This window comes from Diadema antillarum, unplaced genomic scaffold, assembly GCF_040938485.1.
Source record: "Diadema antillarum isolate AM-2024a unplaced genomic scaffold, OU_Dant_1.0 seq00002010_RagTag, whole genome shotgun sequence".
Lineage (NCBI taxonomy): Eukaryota > Metazoa > Echinodermata > Echinoidea > Diadematoida > Diadematidae > Diadema > Diadema antillarum.
Window position 1 is genome coordinate 24,535 of NW_027272665.1, and position 15,944 is coordinate 40,478.

Here is a 15,944-nt window from a genome sequence, read left to right on the forward strand (position 1 = left end):
GGGAGGGGAGGGAGGGAGGACCCCACTGAAATGAGATATAAATAACCACAGTCTTATACACTTAACATAGATTCAATTGCACCCACTAGTTCAGGTAGACCAATCACTACATGAATACATTATCCCATGCATTTTCTCCTTCATTCTTTTTTCTCCTCAAGTGAGCAAAGTGAGATGTGCAGTTTTTAAAATCATATTGACCATTCAAAGTGAGGTAATGTAGGCATATAGCAGGGAAGACAAACAGGAAGAAAGAAACGAAAAGAACTATAAAAGAAGCCACTAATTTCTGATCACATGGAGCAAAATAACGTTAGAAGACAGTATTTTCGACAATAGCCATACTTGCTAACAACACAGTCACACACTGCAGTTTAATTAAATGGCTGTCTAGCGTGCAGCATCACGCTACACAGGACAATTTCCATTCGTGGAGATGCATGGAGGCGGCAGGATGGAAAACGAAGAGAAATATTTCAAGACGAAGACGTTGATCCTAGTGGCAAATCATAAATCTATTGCAGCATGGAGGAAACTTGTCTTCCCCTACTGCCGATGTCCCCAACTGCCGATGATACCAACATAAATACAAGAGGTGTAACTCAAAGTACAAAGTCTTGACGCTCTAAAACAAAGGAATAAATCTCAATGAGAAACTGAATGTTGCTGTGCACAATATCATCAATCCTTTGCCAAAAAGCGCAAGGGGATTAGCTTCCAGTGAACAATACGTAGCATTTATGGCTTGTTCGCACTGTTGTGCAATCCACTAAACTCACCACGATTGGGCCATTAGTAGCTGATTATGTAATTTTTGTGTACTGTATACGCTATATATTTCGCGGGGGTTTTATTTTCGCGAATTTCGCGAGTCGGGAGCTATTCGCGAAATTAACAACACGCGAAAATATTACCTTCCAAAATGAATCCCTTGCCTTGATGATACGAACATTTCAGTACTAGAATACCATGTCATGGCTTACCGAACAGACCATACTGGCTAAGCTTGTTTATGCATGTCCACGTCTACTTATGAATACTGTAGAGAGCCAATCCATTATCGCAAGGGGACCACTCGTCAGAAATCTAGCGCAATGGACTTAACCACTTAAAAAATGTTGAATTTTAACTTACTAGTTCGCAGAGTTTGGCAAGTCTTTTTCATGCAGTGTATAACTAGTATCATTCTTATATGCTAGTAAGTTGAAAATTCACACTCTCTTTGCCACTTCATATTTTCTCTGGTCCCCCAATCGCGAATTTAACCACTCGCGAAAATGTGTGACAGCGGCAATTCGCGAAAATTTATGTACGCGAAAATTATAGCGTATACAGTATTTGTATCACAATTTGTGAACTGAAATCATGGTCTGAATCATGAAGTAATCGTTGTGATCGTATCAGATCCTGAGGTCAGTTGTGGCTAATCGCGTTGATCATGACAATTTTTAACTGTCCAAAACTTTTCTACGCTCAATGCAATTGCAACAACTGGCTTTAAAATCTGATAAGACATGATACAATCCCCATGATTACTCCAGTAAGTGAAACCATGATTTCAACAGCAATGTAGATTGTCATGGAAATTCCAAGATCAACCACTACTGGTCAATCATGACGAGCGTAGCACAGCGCACAACAGTGGTAATGAGCCGTAACAACTTTCTGCCTCTCGAGTAACACACATACGAAATGTGATGCAAGGAGCAGAATTCGGGGCATACCTGAGGCAGAGGACTGTGCACAGAAAGTCAGACACAGGTAGGATTGTGAAAATCAAAAGGTTTCAGAAGAGAATTACTATCTAAAGATATATGAATGACTTTTCCAAACAACAGAAAAGCCTGTAAGCTGACGTTAAATCTCCAAACATGCAGATGCATCGTTATGAATCAACACACCAAATAATAATACCCATAGCAAAATAAATGGGACCAATAAAAGCAAATTCACAGAGGAAATTTCACTGTGTCCTACTAAACATCCACATCCATTTCCAAAGCTTTACACAGAATTGATTGAATTAGTATATTATTGATTGATATCACTAAAATATGTTTGTTACAGATCCAGCTATGACACATTACTGCAATAGCCATTCCACATATGGGGGGAAAACAGAAAACAATTTTTGCTGTAGCTTTCATTATCACCATTCTTGTTACATGTGGTACAAGAACCAATTAACAACTTTAAACTCTATCCTAATGTGGTAGACAAGTTTGATTTTCAATTTTGTGATTTTTTTTTAATTTTTAGCAGTAGTCCTATAAATGTACAGTCTACCAATGCAGTACATTATCACGAATGGTACAACGGAAGCCTATGTATAATGTAGCGACACATGACTATGCCAAATTACCCTGGAATCTCATCAGTAATGTCAAGTTTCTCCTGGCACACAGCCAACTAGTCTGTCCTCCAATGAGTCAAGGGACAAGAGGTAAGTCTGACCAAACAAGAAGGAAAGGAATCGTATGGTTCTTTTTTCTTCTTTTTTTGGGGGGGCATACCTCTCGCTCTTGAAGAAAATTAAAAAAACAAATCAGTGTCTCCTTTTGCAGAAACAAGTCACTGACTAGCAAGTTAGCATATAAACAATACAAAAAGAAAGAGAGAGAGAGAGAGAAAGAAAGAGAGAGATCTACTCACATTTTACATCTCACATTGATCAACAATGCTCTAGAGATGACACTTACACTATAACTTTGCAGATTTGGTCTGATGGTAAAAAAAATTCTTTGCAATAACTTTCTACACTATTGGCATTGGTTTATATAACCATCTTCCTCTTCCAAACATGCCAACACTTCTCCTTGACTGAAGACGTTTGAAAAGTTCCAAAGAAGAATTTACATGACAACATGCAAATTGCACTGAGATATGTGGCAATTGTGTAAATACAGTGTCACAAATTCAATGTGTACATTTCACAAATATCACAGCTTGCTGAGTAGACATGTTCAGGAAAACGATAAGAGCACTATCTCCACAGAGGGAGATAGCAATGGTCATCATTGCAATCACAAAATGCCAAGGTGTATACAAAATAATTTCAGCACAGTTGACTAAAGAACCATGATTTTGAAGCTTTGTACATGGATGTACATAAATGTACATCTCGGCATGGACTGCGAATCTTTCCCCTCGAGTTCTCTATGCGGGTCTCCTAGCCAGCTGAACTATCTACCACTCAGCACCTCCTCTGTAATCAAAGTCCTTGCCCCTCCTGTGCGGAGGGGGCACATCACGGGGCCTGCCCCGTGGATCACCCCGTGGATCGCGCATACCACCCCTCCTCTTCCGGTGGGGGAACATCCCACCACCCTGCCTGCGCTCATCCCGGGGATACTCCTCGAAGTCCCTCCTGGGGTCGTAGGGCCCCCACCCTTCCGGATCCCGCCTGCGACGGGGGTCCTGCCTCGCCTCATCCCTGCCCCACGGTTCCCGCTCGTCTCTACTGTCATGGCCCATGGGCTCCCCCCGCCCCCACTGTTCTTCATGCCTTTCTTGCCGGCCCCAGTGCCTTCTGTCATCCACATCGCCACCGTGGAAGCGGTCCTGCCGGTGATCGTAATCTGTCCTGGCATCAAAGTCCCGTCCCATTTCCCACTCATCTCGAGGATTGAATGGATGTTGCCTGTCTTTGTCAGGCTCTCTTGGCTGATTCTGTGGGGCAGACGATGGACGGTCCTTTTTGCTGGGTTCGCTGTGGTCGTCGTCATACTTCCAGCCTTCAACCCCCGGTGGAGGAGGCTCCAGTTTGCGCTTCTTTGTGACTGGGACAGCTGGAACCTGTGGGCCTGCCGGTACCGGCGGATGGAAGGGATGGCGGAGGGGCCCTTCTGGATGAGGGGCATGGTGCTTGGCAATGTCCTGGGGATGACCCTTGTGTCCTGGAAACATGAAAGATTGAGATGGATCTGGGTGAAGTGGAGCCCCCGGGGGCTGGTGAGGGAGTTCTGGACGGTGGCTGGGATCATGACTACCAGGTTGGGGCTGAGGCCAATGGTGAGTGGGATGCTGGTGTTGCTGCTCCTGGGGTGGTACCTCATGGTGTGGCTGGTACTGACTACGTGCACCTGCATCCCACGTCCCTTGCAACTCCATCTGAGAGCTGCCTGTTACCTCTGGTCTTGCGACGAGTGGGTGATCTGCCTGGGACTGTGGTATGTTTTCTGGCACAACATCTTGCTTGTCCTTGGTCTCCTGCATTCTGGTTTGCCCCATTTTCCACATCATTGCATCCACAGCAAATTGGGGCAATTCAGGCGGTGGTAGCAGGGGTGGGGCTTGGGGTGTGCTGACTGAGCCCTTTGGCACCTCTTGGCCTTCTGCCGACGGTGCACTGACGAGGCCACTGGAGGAGTCGTCCTTTGGTGTCATGGTGCTGGAATCAGCCGGTGCCAGTCTCACATCGGGGGATGTGCCTGCATCATCGGCGCTCTCCTCAGCATCACTCTTCTTACCAGCAGCCTTGTTGATCTCAGACTGGAGAGACTCGATCTGCCGGTCCAGGAGTGCCTTCTTGGCCTCCTCCACCTGCTTGGTAAGCTGGATCAGCAGCTGCTGCTGCTCCGACAAACCCGTCTGTTCGCTGAACGCACTGAGCAGGTTCTGCGAGGCGTCGGCTGCCACGCTGGCAATGTCACTGGGACGCACATCGCTCTTCTGTGGCTCTGCAGTATTGGTGACCGACGACTGCGCAGGTTCATCCTTGCTGATGGTCACCTCCAAACCGGGGATTGTGGCTGCAGTAGTAGCCGGCGGTTCTGCGGGCTCAGGTATCACAGCCGAGGGGGGCATGCTGCGCCCCGCACTCCAATCGTCCGCAGGATCCGATGGGTCATAGGGAGCCTCCCGCTCCTCGATTGTGGGGGAGTATGGCTCTTCCAGTTCAACCTCGAGTTGTTTGGGGTCTGCGTTGGCGTACTGCGCCACGATCGGATCGACCAGCTGGGTTTCTGGAACGTACACCTCTTTGGTGCGCAGAGGAACCTGCGGCTCCTTGTCCTTTATGATGTCCGATATCTCACGGATGTTCGGCAGGGCCATGCTGAACGATGACAAGGTGTTGGCCGGCGGCTGGATCTCCCGCACAGGCTGGGGCTTCTTCTGTGGAATGTGCTGAGTTGGCGGTTCCTGTTGCTGCCGCCCGCTGGGCTTGGTCACACTCTCCTCGTCCAGGCTGAGCGAGCGGGGAGGTTTGTCCTTATGTCGGACAACGATGCCCAGGAGAAGGTGAGGTCTGGACGGAGGCAAACCTGGGTCAAAAATATGAAATTCAAGCAACTGCTATTAGGATTCCACTCATGCAATGAAGTATTGAACAAAGACCAGTAATGAAAAGTGACTAGCTGCCAACTTTTAAATTATGTAAATAGGAAAAACTGGGAGAAGATATTAATACCCAAAATAGGAATTTTAACCCATCCCCAATAAATCACTTTAGCAGGAGTTAACAAAAAGACAGCACAAATGAAACTTCTTCTTTGCTATGAAATAGCAATGTGAAAATGTGAACGCTTGGCAGGGACACAAATGAGACAAATATTGCCTTGAAACAACAAGCTTTATACAGTTCCGCAAAGAATGATATCAAATTGAAATTGTATCAAATATGTCTAAATGACCTGTGTATATCATCAGTTTTTGCAGGTCCATCTCTGAAGGCAGAATTTCTATTGCACCTAATATACTCTTTGCTACTTGGCTGGGCTGGTCGCACAACAACCTTTGGCATGTGTTGCGTTGCTGTGCAGAGCCCCGCTGACAAAGATTTGTATTCAAATTGATATTACAGTAACAGGACAAGCGCATTGACTCTTGTTTATAGGAAATAAGGTGCCCTGTAGGCAATCCCTATGCTCACCTGGTCCGTGAAATGGCAAGATGTGAGATGGCACTTTGTCCGTAGACGGGAGGGCCAGCAGGTAGAAGTCCTTCACGTGGCTGCGGTTTTTGCCAATGACACCGATCCGCTGCCGCGTGTAAAAGTAGTCGAAGAGGGAGAAGTACGCCTCCTCTTCGTCCCCCTGCCACACGTGGAAGCGCATGATGGTCATCTCGGTCGACTGCGACTGCTTAAGTTTGCTGAAATAGTCCCAGACCACTGGGTATGGTATACGGCCGCAGACCTCCAGGGTGTCTTGCAAATCCTTTGAAGAGGTTGCAAAGAAAGGATGAGACTAGCATTGTATATCCGCTTCCTGCCACTCTTCGTTCTTTCATCAAAATTTTCATCGTTGTACTTTGCTTATGAGTCTGGATTAATTTTATGTGATAAGAATAATGATTGGATTTCTTTTTTTTTTTTGGGTGGGGGGGTAGTGATAAATTCACTGGAAATCTATAGACTTGATTCATCATTAGAATTTTGCATGGTTGCAGAATGTCTCCCAATATTATGTATAAAATCTTACAACAATAAAACTCAGTTTGTAAAAAAAAAAGGACAACTAAACCAATGTCACTCGAGCATACACTCGCCCCTTTTTACTGAGAAAAACAGTTGGATTGTTTTTTTTTTTGGGGGGGGGGGGTGGGTCCTAATAAATTCACTGAAAATTTGTAGAATTGAAGAGTTTGTTCGCAAAAACCGATAAGTCCATATTTGCCAAATGGAGATATTTGCGATTAAAGGTCAAGAAAAATAAAGAGAATGATAAGAAAATTTTTGCTTCCTTTGACCATAACTTCAAAAATGTACCTTTATATGTAGTGACCAATATATCATTTAAAAGGTATTATTTTGTACTTTATGACAGAGACCTTACTTCAAAATCTTCAAAAATGGACATCGGTTTTTGCGAACAAACTCTTCAATTATTCAAATTTATTTATTTTTTCTGTCGATGTAGGGCAATTTGTCAATCAGTTGCAAAACTCTTCAATTGTTTCCCCTCCATCATAAAAATGTTTCCCATTTTACTACTCTGAAAAAAGGGTCTGAACTGCCTACCTCTACACTGTACCAGCTTATGAAAAGAATCCAATTTTCAGGGTTGCAAAAGGGATACAAGAACTTTCAAACATACTTACCAGGGGGATACTGTGGGCTGGGCCCGAGACGTGGTGTGCAACAGCCACAAACTTGGCCACTTCGTGCATGAAGATGAAGCCCCTCCAGGCCGGGGTCGATGGGGTTGCAGCCGAGGACGACGACCTCTTGAGCTGCGCAGGTCGCGCCGGCTTCTCTCTGCCCGGCTTTGGCAGGGTGCGGACGGTGGGCGTGGGGCTTCCAGGTGGCGTTCTGATCACATTCAATGATCACAAACAGTAAAATGTTTGAGCCATATTAAAAGATCATTCCATTTCACAATCAATGACTGCTCACCATTTGCAGTTATTTTTATCTCTCACTTATCAAGAAAGCAAATTAATCATTTAGCAAGGAGAAGAGTTTATATAACACCAAATCAATAAAAGAAATAACTTAACAAGATCACAGAAATTTCTTTCATGTAGACTGCTGCAAGAATTTCATTTTAATGCTTCCAAAAAATAGTCCGCATCTCCATATTGAGCAGTAGCCCAGTAGCCTTCAAGTAATTTTATGTGAACAGACCCCTGTTGCTCTTACACACGATGAGGAGGTACAGGTGTGTGGAAATCTGATTTCCCTTGCCACATTCATATCACCCCTGTATCATTCCGCAGTTACTTAATCACCATGTACATGTATATATCATCTCTTTGCCTAAACTCATGGAAAAAAAGAAAAGAAAAAAAAGGAAAATACATAGCTTCCTTTGTTCATTATGTAAGATCGACACTGCATGGAACCTCAAGGTACTAATGACCTGTACAGTGCACTCCTGTTATAACAAACATTGTTAAATCAAAACCCTGTTTGCAACAAAATACAAATTCAGGCCACAGCATTATCTGCTTTATGATATTTATTGTTTATTCGTTCGGGTATAACGAAATTTTGATATAACGAAAGAAAACTGCCGATCCAGAGGACTTTGTTATAATGGGAGTCCACTTTACCCCAAAATGAGAAATGTCCAGTAATCTTACCTGGCCTCATCTTTAGGTGCCCTGATGATCACAGTGTTCTCGTCGTCATCATCATCATCGTCATCATCGACACCCTCTGCCGCCCCACTCACCGTCTCCATGAGGTCGTCGTAGAGCTCCTCGTTAACCGACTTCGGCCGGTACTTCTTCTCGTCCGCATCCTCCCCGAAGAACTTGACCGGCTTTTCTCCCGTGTGTGGCGGCTCCTCGTCAAACTCTTCAGACACCCTGGAGGTCAGCTTTGGAGTGTTCCTCACGATGGCCTTCTTCTTGGATGCTTTCTCCTCCCTCGGAGCAGGGATTTTTCCTGGAAGATGGAACATTAAGGTGCAAGAAAAGAGCTTCATAAGTGAGTCAAGAGGACAAATAAAAACAACAACAACAAAGTATGTGCAATTATTTTGAATAAGTCCACACACAGTTACCTGAAGTGGAAAGCAATAATTAGCTCACAGAACACACAAAAGCTCCATAACAGAAATATAAACATAAGTCAATGTGACAAAAGAAAGAAAGGACTTTTAGGATAAGAAGCACCTCTTATGATAGCCAACCATAGATAAGAGATATACGGTATGTTCCAAAGAAATATTACAATCAGATTTTTGCATTGAGAACTTCCAATATGATTAAACTGTCTGAATGCTATTTCAGGGTCTAAAAATATAACATCTTACCTATATTTTGCAGAAAACCCCATTCAATTTGGTTCAGTGGTCACACAGAAATGTGAATCGTTGTGAAGCATGTCGTGGATGTGAGTCTTCCAAGTTTAGCACTAGGATGCTCTTAGAACTACATATTAATGTGTGAATACAATGGACAGAACTTGGAGGGAAGGGATCCTGACATGCTCTACAAAAATCCTCATTTCTCTTTGACCATGAAAGCGAATCGGATGGGGTTTTCTGCAAGACATGGGTAATAAGTTACAGTTTCATACCCTGAAATTGTATTCGGATTGATTCACTATCTTTAAAGTTATTATTGCGAAGGGTCCCGTTGTAATTTTTTTTTGGACATACGGTATATTACACATATAATTACCAGCTTCCTCCAGTCTGTAAGAATATCTGTGGATGGGACTTAACAATAACAAAGCCGATTTAAGTTGTCTTAACCCAATCCTAATGCAGAAAATGAAGAACCGGTGGACAGCGCATTCTCACCTGTACAGATTTTGCAGTTGAGATCAAAGAGGTGAGCCTTGTGTTGGTCCGTGGTATCCAGGAGCATGGTGGTGGGGGTGGGCGGGGAAGTGGGCGTGGTCGGCGAGGTGGGGTCAGCACTGTGGAGCCCAGTGGGGGTGGTTGGCGTCGTGGGCGTCGCCCTTGTGGGACTCCTCAGCTCGCCGAGTGGGGGCGACTTTTCGTGCTTCGCGGCCTCTGCATCAATTTCCACATGGGGCTGTGATGGAAATTCAAAGTTCAACAACCACTCAGCATGCACATGCTTTAGTACAAAATCACAAGTATTCACAAATATCACAAATCACAAATATCGAACCACATTGTGGAGAATGAGTTGATATACTGTTTCAAGTTCCGAAATAACTAGCGTTTTTGTCAGGAAAGTGATATATTTATTTCTCATTTAATCACTGTCGTTCTCAACCATGATTCCAACCACTGGAGAAACTGTCATCCAGGCACCAATTTTCAAAATATTATATCTACAAAAAGTATGGCAAATGGGGGTATAGGTTAATGGACCAGATTAGACTTGCATACAAAGGGCTTGCTAGTGTTCTCTCAGGCAGTTTCTATATTCTCCTCACTTATGAAAAAGGTGTAGGATACGATACACTCTGACAGAAGAGGAATCTCTGACAATCATGTAGAGCAAAATGTATTTCATTATCCTTTAGAAATTGAACGGCATCTTTCAGCTGGATTTCAGTTACAACAACATACAAAATGCATGCCAATTGGCATGATGTCCCTTGTGTGACATGACCTCACATCTAACAAAATTTGAAATTTTCACGAGAGCAAAAAGACACTTTGCATTTTCGCAGTATTTTTTGGCAAAGTAACATCAATGTTCAATAGTGCACAAACATTGTTTTGGATTTCACTAATAATTGTAATGTTTTACGACTTAAATCAGTATTTCTGATATCAAAAAGTTTGTTATGTGCCAATTTGAGATACAAGGTTCTGTCATCCCAGGGATGAAATGGCTTTATCCCCCAGAAGTGCTGTAAAAGCAGAAATTTTTGTGCGCATTTTAGCTCCATAAATTTTGCAAGAGCCAAGATTTGCAAAATTAAAATGCACACAAAAGTTCTTGTGTACACTCTAATGCATTGAATGCCAGTCGCAATTTGTAAAAATTTCATGCCGCCAGGATTTCATGCCAGGATTGGCAGGGAGCTCACCACCAAATCTCCCAGCGTCTCCTCCCCAAGCTCCACCTCCCCTTTGTGGGTCTTCTTGACAAACGTCATCGGCATCGACTTCTTCTCCTTCTCCGTCTGCACTATCATGTCAAGCTCCTGGTGAGTAGGGAGAGAGAGAAGGGAGGGGGTAAAGGATCGTAGACTTTTACAGAATCGATCCCTCCTCTTTTTTTCTTTTGACAATGACAAAAAGTGGTGAATATTTATAGTCTACTGGCATAGGAAGCTAAACAGGTCATTTGACAATTACAAATCGTTGTGTGCCCAGAGGAACGATGCACACACACGGGATTCAAGGAAGGTGTGCCCAGAAGAACGATGCAACCGCACGCGAGGCGCATGATATGCTTACAGGCCTCGCCAGCATTTGCAATGTTCTTCCAGGCACACAATGAAATGTCTTCACTGTTAAGAGAATCAGGGAAGCTGGTGATAGTCACATTATGTCAAATGGCTAAAGAATGTTAGGAACTATTGTGGCTCAGTGGATACAACCAAAGACTATCAACCATGAGGTCCTTAGTTCAAGTCCCCTGGCTGCAGTGGTTGTTCCCTCGGGCAAGGCACTTTATCCCCATTGCTTTTAGTCCCACAGAGGGAACGTAAAGCCATCATTTTTGTGATTGCTTGCTAACAAGAATATCAACTGCTTCCATAGCAGTCACATAATTCCATTCAATGTATTTCACTTCACAGTATCTTTGTACAGTTGCAAAGTGGTTTTTCTTAGATATAGTCGTCCTTGAAAATACACAGGGATCCTGACAGCTTAAATTTCTCTGGTATAAATGTTTCTTGGATGCAAAATCAGGTCTTTAATGGCAACATTATCTTGCATTTTTTGGTGATAAAAGTTTGCGGCTCCTGCCACCCCCGGAATAAAATTTAGGAATGTGGCTATGGCAACTGGTATGCATCAGCCATATCAGTCTCTCCAACGGGTCTGTTGTACAACTTGAGTGTGAGACAACAGAGTTTCACATGATAGGTTAAAAAAAATGAAATGACATGTTTGAAAGATTGATTGCACAACCCCATAACACGTACACACACACACTCTCTCTCTCTCTCTCTCTCTCTTAGTACTCACATTCTTGGCCTCCTGCTCCCTCCACTTCATGAGCTCCTTGGAGGCCAGCTGATCCGACGACATCCGCACCAGATTCCTCGGCGAGATCTCCCCCTTTAAGATGTGTCGGAACAGACCCTGGAAAATAGGTAAGACAGAGTGGGGGATTGGAGAACATTAGGTTATGACATCACAGTCAGAGTTCCGCCTACCCATGGCAAAGGTCATACAAGTTCCGTTCTTTATCAAATGACCATCTGGAAAATGCACAGGAATAATGTCTCTACCATAGCAGTCTTCACTCAGTTTTCGCACTAATATGCCATTTAGAGAGAAGTAGTTGCATATGAAAAGTTTGATAACGTATGCTGCATATTGTGCAATATGAGTGGGGAAAACCCAGTGCTACAGCTGAGTCATCAATGAACAGAACAGAATGCACTGTCATTGTGAATACATCTCCATGCACTGTCTCCTGATGTGGAAAGTAAATGGTGCACTCAGAACACGCTTTCTCAAGTTTTAAGAGACCCATTGAATTCACTTGAGAGAACCACTTACATCTGAGTTCAATTACTCTCTTGAAAGTTTTACAGACACAGGAATCCCTATACAGGATGCAACAAAGTTTCACATATGTGCTATGCAGCAACATTTAACACTAAATAGCACATCAAGCAGAGACCGAAGTTCGACAAAATGGTATAGTATCAAACTTTCCTCCACTGGAGGAATGATTACTGACACAGAGAAGGAAGAGAATGAAAAGGAGAGAAAAGCAGGCGAAGGAGATGAAAGAGGAGAAGAAGAACGAGAAGTTAGAAGTCGTCATAGCGGCAACACGATCAGCTCTCGATGGTCCCTACCAAATTCTTGGTGTCCTTGATGTTGAAGATGAGGGTGCGGTACTTGGCCTTGTACTTGGCCCCGGTGTCGTTGAAGAGTTTGTAGAGCTCAAACTCGATCTGCTTGGCCACCTTCTTGACCTCGTCCGCAGTTACACCCTTCACGTCCGGCGCCTTCTTCACCCTGTCATATCACACAAGAGGTTTATACTCTGAATTATTCATATCACTCTTCCTTTACAAAAACAAATTATCCCTCTGTTTCTAGAGTACAGTTCTCAAAGAGTGAATTTTCACGCGTGAGATGAACAAGATTTTTCATGAAATGAGGCGCTCTATTCAGTGGGGTACAACAGCCTCAAGCCAAAACTGCAACACATTTAACAATCCACTAAAAGTCTCCACTGCCTCCATTGTAATTTGACCACTGATTATCCACCTGAATGCACTGTTAACTCTTTTGTGTGTCACACATTCGAACGCCCAATTCAGTCAGAGGCTTGCCAACTTCATCAAATATTTCGCTCAAATGCACAGCCACACACAACCAGATCAATAGATGGCAATATGCGACAGTAAATCGAAAGCATCAGTCACAGCTTTGTTATACAAGTGACATCATGGCACAGTTTGCAACTCTAATACAATTTTTTGCTGTGCTGCATTTCTAGCATGAATACTTCTACAAAAGTTACATGACTTTGAAGAACAATGTCTTCCAATAGCACTCATGCGTCGTGGTCTCAGAATAATGTGGAACATAGTAGGTGATCGTTCTTTTGCTGTTGCAGCGCCTAGTCTGTGGAATAGGTTGCCAGACAGACTTTGGGCTGAAACAAACACAAAGCAAGTTGTTCAATTGTTGAAAACTATACCTCTTTTCTGATGTTGACCTATAAGATGAAGTTATGTAAAGTGCATAGAGAATCTTTTAGACTATTATGCACTAGATAAATGCAAACTATTATTATAAATATCATCATCATCATCATTATTATTTTCATACATCATGGCACACAAAGCGTTCATATTTTGAAAAGATAGAGGAGATCAAGGGAGGCTCGCCCTCTCACCTGGTGAGGAGGACTTCCAGCAGGGTGCGCTTGACGTTGACCCTCACGCTCTCCGAGGTCTGCTCCGCCAGCTTGCTGCTCTCCGCCTGGAGCCGCGCCCTCTCCTCCCGCTCCCTCTTCTCCCTCTCCCGCCGCTCCTTGTCCTCCTTCCTCCTCCTCTCCTCCTCCTTACGCCTCTGCTCCTCCTCCTCCTTCTTCTCCTCCTCCCGCCTCCGCCGCATCTCCTCGATCCGCTGCCGGTCCCGCTCCCGCTCCTGGGCCAGCTCCTCCTCCCGCCGCTTCATCTCCAGGAGTTGCCGCACCTGGGAGACAAGTATCACCGCAACGATAATCAGACGTTGAAATGTGGCATCGTGAAAGAGGAACTTGACCTGTTCCATGCAGAATTCTGAAATCCCCACAGACTTAATACACAGGCTACCAGGTTCCTGCATGGAATGGGCTATCATCCTGTTGCATGGTCTCATGCCTGCTCTCTCCATTTTCTCAAAAGAATTTCAATACTTTGAACATTTTACTGTACAGGACACCTAAAAAGGATATATTTCTGTACAAAAAAAAAAAGTCCAATTTGATGGAAAATGGATACAAAACTTTCTGGAAAGAAACTCTTCAAACATACATACTATACAAAACAATTTTAAATCGAAAGATACACAGATGATAAGATTGTTTACAGTCATGTTTTAAACTACTGACTGATTCATCCACACTTCTCATGTTCCGATGACGACAAACACGCTCTTACCTTCTCCCGTCTTTCCTTCTGCCGCTTCTCAAGGCTCTCGCTGCTCGGCGTAGCCCCCTCCTTGATGGGGCTCGTTATCTGCTTGGTGCTCACCTTCTTCTCCGAGTCAGAGGCAGACGACGTACGGCTGCGGTCGCTGTCGAGTGACGTTCGGCGCCCGTCTGGCTTGTGCTTGGCAGATCCCTTCCCTGTGCATTGAATTTTGCAGAATGGCACAGTGTCAATACCATTCATCTTAACCCTAAAAAGACTGGGCTATTTTGGTAGCTCGAAAGACTGGGGGGGCCTAAAGGGCCCCCCCTTAAGATCTCGGCCGTGGATCGCGCGATCACCGCGAAAATTTGCACAATGGTAGTGTGCGATGTAATCTACAAGATCGTATATCTAAATTTTCCAAAATAGTCTTCTTTCAATTTATTTTTATTAATTATGCTAATTTATGCGAGAAATCAGACTCTTTGATCTAAATCAGTAAATAAAGCTCCAAAAGTGCTCATATTTGGTCTAATTATTCTTTGTGGCATTCTTAGCAAATGTACTTGAAAAAAAATTCGGTATCAAAATTAATTTCTTATTTATTTTATTGTTTTATGAATTTCTTATGTATTTCTCTGTTTTTTCGACTTTTGTTTTTGTTGTTTTTTTTAACAAAATTTGTGGCAGACACTTTTTGAAGCACAATACTCCTAAAACAAATTAATTTTAGCCATTGAGAGTAAAAATAAGCATATTTATATGAACCATGTGAAAAAACTCAATTTGCATTGACTTTGTACACAAAATCACATTTTTGAGCCATTTTCGGCCTCACGTGCATGTACAAAAAGTTATGTAACTTCAGAACCGTACCCCCGGGCGTCACAAATTTGGTGTCAAAATGTGCGGGAAACTCGAAAGAAAAAAGTCATAGAGCATCGCAGTGAGAGCATTGCGTGTTGCAGAGTAATCGCGCGAAATGTCGAGGGGGGGCCTTTTAGCCCCCCCCCAGTCTTTTTAGGGTTAAACCTGCAAACAGCACTGCCAATGATAGGGTTGTGTCTGGCAAGATCTTTGCCAGAAAGCACAGCAGTTTGAGTGAGTAAAGAGATATGCCTCAAGAGCACCAGTGATGAAAGGTCAAAAATGGCATTGACCCATAAGACTTCAAACTGTTTAGAAGCTTAGAGATTTTGTTTCAAAATTTTTGCCCCCTTTGAACTTACTGAGACTTCAGTGTCAACAACTTCTGTGTTTGCTTCGAGAAGTCAATTTACTGATTTGGAAGCAGACTGTATTCATAGGAAATATTAAACCCACCTGGCCCAATAATTGATCCTTCTAAATCAACGAATAATAAGCAAATAATAGTCATAAACATTAATAGATTAGACGCATACAGCAAAGGCTACAAAAACCAACAAAATACCACCCTACCACACTTTCGACTTCATCATAGAAATTACAAAATGATGAAATAATAACTGTCAGAAGGGATATTGATGATTTGCAAAACCTGAAGCAAAGTCTACAGGAGAACAGCGCACTAGCACACTACCACTAACGCCATACCTGAATAGAAGGCCGAGGTGGAGTATCCGTGCTTGATGTTGGGCCGGAGCACTTCATACGTCGGATGTCTCCCCAGCCAGTAGGGGAGCTCCCCGTAGGTGGGGGCGGTCAGTCCGGTCCGGAGGCGTCCGGTGTGCCTCTCGATGACCGAGATCCTGTCATCCTCCCTCGGTTTGGTAGACTGATTGGAAAAAAAAAGAAATAGATGACATTTACAATGTAAAGTAAACCAACA

At 43.6% G+C, this 15,944-nt stretch overlaps 1 protein-coding gene across 1 annotated transcript in view; it reads right to left on the minus strand.

The window, feature by feature from the left end:
- Nucleotides 1-3,151: 3,151 nt before the first annotated feature.
- Nucleotides 3,152-15,944, minus strand: part of LOC139713593 (uncharacterized) — a 30,746-nt gene continuing 17,953 nt past the window's right edge. The window contains exons 9-19 of the mRNA XM_071625300.1: nt 15,710-15,890; nt 14,162-14,349; nt 13,414-13,715; nt 12,362-12,524; nt 11,517-11,633; nt 10,406-10,522; nt 9,195-9,432; nt 8,026-8,332; nt 7,042-7,252; nt 5,873-6,158; nt 3,152-5,264 (exon numbers count right to left, since the gene is read on the minus strand). Of these exons, the coding sequence (XP_071481401.1) occupies nt 3,187-5,264; nt 5,873-6,158; nt 7,042-7,252; nt 8,026-8,332; nt 9,195-9,432; nt 10,406-10,522; nt 11,517-11,633; nt 12,362-12,524; nt 13,414-13,715; nt 14,162-14,349; nt 15,710-15,890 (4,188 nt within the window). The 3' untranslated portion in view covers nt 3,152-3,186. The remainder of the gene's footprint in view (nt 5,265-5,872; nt 6,159-7,041; nt 7,253-8,025; nt 8,333-9,194; nt 9,433-10,405; nt 10,523-11,516; nt 11,634-12,361; nt 12,525-13,413; nt 13,716-14,161; nt 14,350-15,709; nt 15,891-15,944) is intronic.